The 7500-nt window shown below is 43.9% G+C and overlaps 1 protein-coding gene across 2 annotated transcripts in view; it reads right to left on the bottom strand.

The window, feature by feature from the left end:
* Nucleotides 1-7500, bottom strand: part of LOC135100534 (EGFR adapter protein-like) — a 57178-nt gene that overhangs the window by 21275 nt on the left and 28403 nt on the right. Inside the window, exon 1 of one of the 2 annotated variants that reach the window (XM_064003511.1) lies at nucleotides 4932-4967. The exons of the other annotated variant lie outside the window; for it this stretch is intronic. Coding sequence (XP_063859581.1) covers nucleotides 4932-4952 — 21 coding nt within the window. The 5' untranslated portion in view covers nucleotides 4953-4967. Of the gene's footprint in view, nucleotides 1-4931; nucleotides 4968-7500 lie in introns of those variants that run through there. 2 annotated transcript variants of the gene reach the window in all.

Genomic DNA, 7500 nt, shown 5'->3' with positions numbered 1-7500 from the left:
GAGGAGGAGGAGGAGAAGGTGGGTAAGGACCCCCATGGAGGTAAATAATGACCTTGAAGTCTACATTCTCTGTCTTACACGTGTTCTTGTTTTTCCTTTCTCTCTCTCTATCCTTTCTCCCTCCGCTCTCGCATTTCTTATTTTCCTCACCCCTACGCACATCTGTTTTCTCTTACTGTTTCCCTTTCCCCTTTTCCTCTCTTTCTTCTCACTTACGGTCTCGAATTTCCCTCACTGGTCCACTTCCTGCCTCTCATATTCCTCTTCCCTCCTCTCTCTCTTTCTCTTCACTCGAATCATGCTAGGAGTAATATGTCCCCTCGCTCTTGTTACCTTTCCTCATTACCACTCGACATTTGACACTGACACTCCAGCATGTGGGGTTTTCTGAGGTTACTTACGGTGAACTTAGGTCACTGAGGGAACTGTGGGTGGACGATCCATTCCGAGGAAGCGAGCGGTGGTCTTTGAAGTCAATTATGATAAACCTACCAATAATCTTCTGTTTGTCTGTTTGTTAGTTTATCTATCTATCTCTAGATTGAAGTGCGTGTGTGTGTGTGTGTGTGTGTTTGTGTGTGTGTGTGTGTGTGTGTGTGTGTGTGTGTGTGTGTGTGTGTTGTGTGTGTGTGTGTGTGTGTGTGTGTGTGTGTGTGTGTGTGTGTGCAATAATGTATTCATAGATACTGACAAAATCGACTGACAGTCAGACAGACATACAGACAGGTGGATAGACAGGTAGATAATAAATCATTAGGAAAGATTTTATACTAACACTTTTCCAGAGTAGTTCTAGTGTGACTGTTGCAAATAATCACCAACATTATTAACGAAAGAGAGGGATTGGTTGAAAGGAGAATGCCTAACACTCAGTTTTGTAGTATTCATAATGTTTCGTGGGTACATAATGTTGATCCTCAGGTTCATTCATTCCACTTTCCCTTTCGTCTCTGCATCCTAGGTCCTGGAGGCCATGCTGGGGTTTCTGTAGTGGTTAGCATACAAGTAGTTCCAGGAAAAGATAAGGAAACAAGGAGACGGTTAGCAAGTAATAAGGTGATGCAAGCTCCTGGCAATGCTGGAACCTTTCATTACTTTACAATGTGTGACGTTTACATCTGGTCATACTACATTTATACAACCCCGCACGTAATGAGATGTATTTTTGTTTGATAATCCCTTTGATCACCGTCCACCCGATGCAGGTCACAACACTGCAGTGACGCAAGAACCTGAAGACGACTGAGAGGTAGCTGTGATTACATATTAATGATGAAAGATCCAGTTCTCTGTCTGCCTGCCCTGTTTGTTTTTCTGTCTTCCTGTCTTTCTGTCTGGTTGGCTGGCTGTCTTTTTTCTTAACAGATAAAAAAATCTTAAGGTGACTAAGGTATCTTTCATTGCCATATTAATGACGAAAGATCCACTTTTTCTCTGTCTGCTTGTCCGTCTGTCCGTTTGTCTGTCTGTCTCTTAGTCTGGTTCTATTTCTTAATAAAGACAAAGTTTTATCAGTAATTAATTATTCACTTTTCTGTTTGCAAGTCAGTCTCTCTCTCTCTCTCTCTCTCTCTCTCTCTCTCTCTCTCTCTCTCTCTCTCTCTCTCTCTCTCTCTCTCTCTCTCTCTCTACGTTCATTCAAGTCGCCTTTACAAAGAATGGACATTGTGGTCTCTTCTTTCCCCGTGCCCTCCTCTTTTGTGCGCTCAGACTGACGCGGAAACGCCTTCCTCTCGGACAAACACACCGCGACAAACCACCACCACTACCACCGCCACCACCGCCACCCGCCACCACCACCACTAAAATTTCATGACCCACGACGCGCCGCACTGAGACAAGCACTACGTGTTCCTCGCCACGACACCGCCGGTGAACAAGCAGCTTTGGATGGCGACGTGTCCAGAACTACGGCAAGTGCCATGTTAGTGAGGCCGCGACACGACGCCATCTGAGAGATGAGTCAATGTGGGGAGTAGTAATGGTGGCGAGAGTGGTGGTGCTGGTCGTGGTGGTAGCATTAGTGGTAATAACAGTAGTAATAGTAGTAGTAGTAGTAGTGGAGATTGTATTATCCTTACCATTATTATCTTTATTACTATTATTATTATCATTATTATTATTATTATCATTGTTGTTGTTGCTGTTGTTTTGTGTTGTTGCTCTTGTTGTTGTTGTTGTTGTTGTTGTTGTTATAGTTGTTGTTGAATCATTGGTAGTAGCAGTGGTAGTGTGAAGAAAAAGAAAGGGAGGACAAGGACAAGAAAGTAACGGTGTGGTTGGCAGCACTGGATATTCTTAAAAGTCCTTTTCAGCTAGCTCTCTCTCTCTCTCTCTCTCTCTCTCCTCTCTCTCTCTCTCCTCTCTCTCTCATCTCTCTCTCTCTCTCTCTCACAAAGGAATAAAGCAGACCACAAACCACCACCACAGGCCTCTTTCTTAGGGCTCACGCCGCTATGAAATGCAGCTGTCCTTCACGCCCCTTAAAAGAAGTGTCAGGACTAATTTATCCCTTTCTTAGGGTCACCTCTTGTCAAGGTAGAGGAGGAATACCGCGACAGGTTCTTTCATTGTAACATATAAATAAGGTGAGTTTGTGTAACTTGAGGGAGAAGGGGCAAGGAATCTGAGTCGAATGATTGTGACAGAGGCAGAAGTTTGGAGGAGGAGGAGGAGGAGGAGGAGGAGGAGGAGGAGGAGGAGGAGGAGGAGGAGGAGGAGGAGGAGGAGGAGGAGGAACAGGTGGATGAGGATAACAAAGGAAACACCAAAAGGACAAACAAACATCAACATACTTTTCGGTTCTTGGGAGACTTTGTGATGCATTGAAAAAAAAAAAAAAACATTGTGAGAACTAGAACAGTATAAACAAAGGCTCCTCCCCACCCACCGCTCCCATTACACACACCAGACAGGAAGAAGAATACTAAGAGAAATTACGTTGATATTTCAAAGGAAGGAGACAAGAACCACCACTATTTCTACTCGTATTTCTCTCCAGTGTCGGACAAGAAGCAACAGCCTCAGCAAAGCAACATTTCAAAGGTGCACCCGAGCGAATTTAACTGCATTTTGCGACGACAGTGGATTGTATCGAATTTGTTGACTGGACTCCAAATATTTGTCCAATCTGTATTTGAAAGCTGAAACTGCTGTCGTATGGATGGCAATGAAGAGGAGGAGGAGGGAGGAGGAGGAAGGAGGAGGAGGAGGAGAAGAGGGTGGTAGTGGTGGTGGTGGTGGTGGATGTACTCGTATGATATGTGAAGATAAGAGAAGAATACTTTATATGGAATTATACGAAGGGAAACTAGAAATTGATAAATAAGTGTAAGGATGCCACGAATTTTAATTATAATCATATATTTCTCTCTCTCTCTCCTCTCTCTCTCTCTCTCTCTCTCTCTCCTCTCCTCTCTCTCTCTCTCTCTCTCTCTCTCTCTCTCTCTCTCTCACAGTCCTTCATTTGCTCGTCCCCCACCCACTACCCATTATCTGATAATTTTTTATATACATTTGTTTCTCAGGTTCTTTGGTCTGTTACAAGGAGCACCACAGCAGCTTCTCTCTCCACACTCCACTGCCCTGCACTCATCCCCACGCTGTTTCCATCCTCCTCCGCCCCACAAACATTCCAACATCCTTCTCTTCCATTCTCCTCTCGGCATGCAGTCCACTCCTCACCTTCACCTTCCTGAGACTATTTAAATTTAGCGATCCTCTCTCCTAGAATTCCCCCGAAGTACAACACCGCTATTCTACATATGCGGACGTGGATTTAACTTCAAGATGGAAAGATACAGACGCTAACACGAGGAGAAGAGAAAGTAGTAGTGAGATCCCAATGTGCGTGGCAACTTCAGCCCCTCCTCTCCTCTCATTCCTTGCATTTCCAGTCTCACAACGTGCTTTGTTTCTCTCTCTCTCTCTCTCTCTCTCTCTCTCTCTCTCTCCTCTCTCTCTCTCTCTCTCTCTCTCCTCTCTCTCTCTCCTCTCTCTCTCTTCTCTCTGTAAACCAACACACGAGTCTAATTAACAGCCAATATTCACTCCAGACGAGGCCTATAGATATTCCCATTCAGCAGGTAATTTCGTGTAGGCCTCCCTATCACGGGCTTTATCTACTGAGCGTTGCGGTAGGCCTACGAGCTTCACCTGGGCGGGTCACGACAGCTGGGGGGTCCCGGTTAGTGGGTGTGGGTGGGGGGAGGGAGGAGGGAGGGTAAGTGAGGGGAGAAGTAGGAGTGAAGGGGGGTAAGTACGGTTAGTCACGCCAGGAATGTGACCACACTCCCCACCAGACATGAAGAAAGATGAAAATACACCTGTAAGTAGCTGTGTGTTTTCTCGGAATATAAACACTGCTAATAAAGTGATGGTATAGTAAAGTATGGTGGTGGTGGTGGTTGTGGGGGTGATGACTGCAGAAAAGATATTGATATGGGGGGACAACACACGATACAGACACAATGCTAATGAATAATGGTGGTGATAGTGATGGTGGTGTTAAGGTGATAGTGATATGGTGACAATGCAACAGTATATTCTAGCACTATATGAAGAGAGTGCTAACAAGTGATGGCGGTGATAGTGATGGTGTAGTGATGCTGGCGATAGTGGTGACTGCTGGGGAGATAATGATATGTTGAAAATACATCTGTGCATTCCCGCAATATATACGTAAACACAATGATAATAAGCAATGATGGCCACAGTGACAGTGTGATGTTAGTGATGGTAGTAGTGGTGTGTGAAAAAATAAAAATAAAAATAATCAGGAAGAAAAACAAAACAAAACAAAACAATATTAAGTCCCATCAACAAATCAGCCAAGCACAGCAATACAATACACAGGCATGTACGATAATAGCCAAAAAGACGTATGAAGCATTTAAGAACACGATGAACAATAACAACTTCCATCACCTTACCTGCGCACCACACACGAGCATCTTACAACGAGTTACAGTCCCGACCTTTCCCGGATCACACTCACCTGGGGAAGAGAGAGAAAAAAAGCTTGTTTATTACTCATGCGTGTAAATAATTCTAAACACAATGGTGAAAGTGAAACGTTGAGTGACGCTACATGCAATAAACTTGGCGGCCAAATTAAGTACAAAACGTCACCTTAAATGGCTACTGACTCTTGACACACTATCACGCCAAATATGGGTGGTGCTGGTGGTGGTGGTGGTGGTGGTGTGGAGGGTGGTTGAGGGTGTTTGACAGGAAGGCGTGTGTTTGTGAGTGTGTGGGTGTGTGGGAGAGGGTGTGGGATAATGGATAAAAGGAGGGGGAGGCGGACGAAAAAAAGAGGAGGAGAAAGAAAAGGAAGAAAAGAAAAAGAAAAGGAGGAGGGAGCAGAGGAGGCGAGGAAGGGGGAAAAAAAAAAAGAGGATGAGGGTGAGGATTAGGAGAAAGAAAAAGAAGAAAAGGAGAGGAGGAGGAGGAGGAGGAGGAGGAGGACGAAAAACAGCTCCACCACCACCACAACCAGAACCACCACACCACCACCACGACCACCACCAACAAGAAATTAATTAGTAGAAGATGCAAGTCGAGGTGTGAATATAGAGTGCTGAAAGAACTCTCATATGAAACCAACCCTGAAAGAGAAAAGGAGGAGGAGGAGGAGGAGGAGGAGGAGGAGGAGGAGAAGGTGGCGAAGAAGAACATACCATGGATAGAGAGGGAGAGGGAATGTGAGGAGGAGCAGGTTGGGGTGGCACGGGAGGGGGCAGAGAGGGGGCGAAGGGGGTTAGAACGCCAGGCCTCCACGGTTCGACGCGTTTGGTCAGTCAAGTGTTACAAAGAAGGAAAGCACAGCAGGTCAGCAGCCCGGCCAGCCACGGACCAGCAAGAAGAACGCATGCTGCTATAGAACTTGAATCGTACGAAACACTAGCGCCAGAAAAAGAAAAGAAAGCTTGCGACGTTTCAACATCCGTTCTGGTTATAAGTGCACCAGTAGGCGTGATGAGCAACAGCGGCGGTAGGAACGAGAACAGATATAATAGGTGGCGAATACTTCGGTAAAGAAAGTGGGAGAAAGGTAGAGAAAGCCTCCTTCCTCTTGATGAATCATGGCTTGGGGAGACTGAGGAAAGCCCGGAGAGAGAGAGAGAGAGAGAGAGAGAGAGAGAGAGAGAGAGAGAGAGAGAGAGAGAGAGAGAGAGAGAGAGAGAGAGAATGGGAAGAATGTTGGAAGTATGAGGAAGACAGCGTATTATCTTCGTATTAATCTTGCATAAAGCACATTACAAACGAATGATGTAAGGAATGGTGTTGGAATCCTCACTATTATCTACACACACACACACACACACACACACACACACACACGTAGCCGCCATATTTGTTTTTTTGCCATTTTTTTTTCAAGGAGCAGTATTTTTTTTTTATTTAAGTATTTTAGCATTTTATGTACTCTGTGTTTTTGGATTTAATTATTTTTTTTCATGTACTCGTGTAGTCTCTCGATCATTCTGTGTTCCCTAAATTCAACGTCTTTGCTGTGAAAAGGTGTGTGTGAGAGGCAGACTTAGCATTCTTATTCTTAGCAGCGAACTGTTTTTGCTGCCAGTTTTCCTCCCTTAACGTACGAGTCATCATTCTGTTATAAAGGGAAAAAAAAAAGTATTGCGGATGAGGGAGATGGCATGGACATGAATACACTGCAGGTATTTAAAGGAGGCGAATGACCTGAAGAATAGTAGTTGTTTATTGTGTGTGTGTGTGTGTGTGTGTGTGTGTGTGTGTGTGTGTGTGTGTGTGTGTGTGTGTGTGTGTGTGTGTGTGTGTGTGTGTGTGTGTGTGTGTGTGTAATGAGAGCGTTTCATTGTCTCCTAAAAATGACGTTTCATAATAATCACCAAATAACTTGTGAAGTCAGACCAAAGATTAATACCAGACCACCAGTTATAATTTTGTCGCATCACACAGGTGACTGAAATTTCATGAAAATGCAAATAGTTTGATATCTGTTAAAATACATTAGACACTCAGAATACGAAACATTCTTTGGAACTGGCTGCATGTTTCCATAAGAATACTTGCAACAAGAACATACACAGATGGAAGACGATAAATGCAACAGTTCGACTAGATTGGATGGACCAACAATAATGAGGTTAGGAAAAGCACTTTAGGAAGATGATAAAACCACCATTACTAATACTGATGCTACTACTACTGATGCTGCTACTACTGCTACTACTGCCACTATCAATAACTTCTATTTCCTACTAATGCTATTATTATTATTATCATTATTACGTACTGTACCTACAATTAACAACTATACAATCTTTCTCTTTCTTCTTATATCATCATCAACCAATACATTTTCCCCTATCATCACCATCTCCCACTCATTTATCATAACCATTAACACAAAACAGTTAAAATAATAAGAGAGAGAGAAAAAAAAATCTCAGCGTGACAATTTCTCCTCTTTCCTCACCATTGGGAATAAAAAGGTAACAGCAACAATGACCA

The sequence above is a fragment of the Scylla paramamosain genome, chromosome 5 (assembly GCF_035594125.1).
Source record: "Scylla paramamosain isolate STU-SP2022 chromosome 5, ASM3559412v1, whole genome shotgun sequence".
Classification (NCBI taxonomy): domain Eukaryota; kingdom Metazoa; phylum Arthropoda; class Malacostraca; order Decapoda; family Portunidae; genus Scylla; species Scylla paramamosain.
Note: the sequence above shows the minus strand (reverse complement) of the source record. Positions and strands in the feature narration are given on the sequence as shown.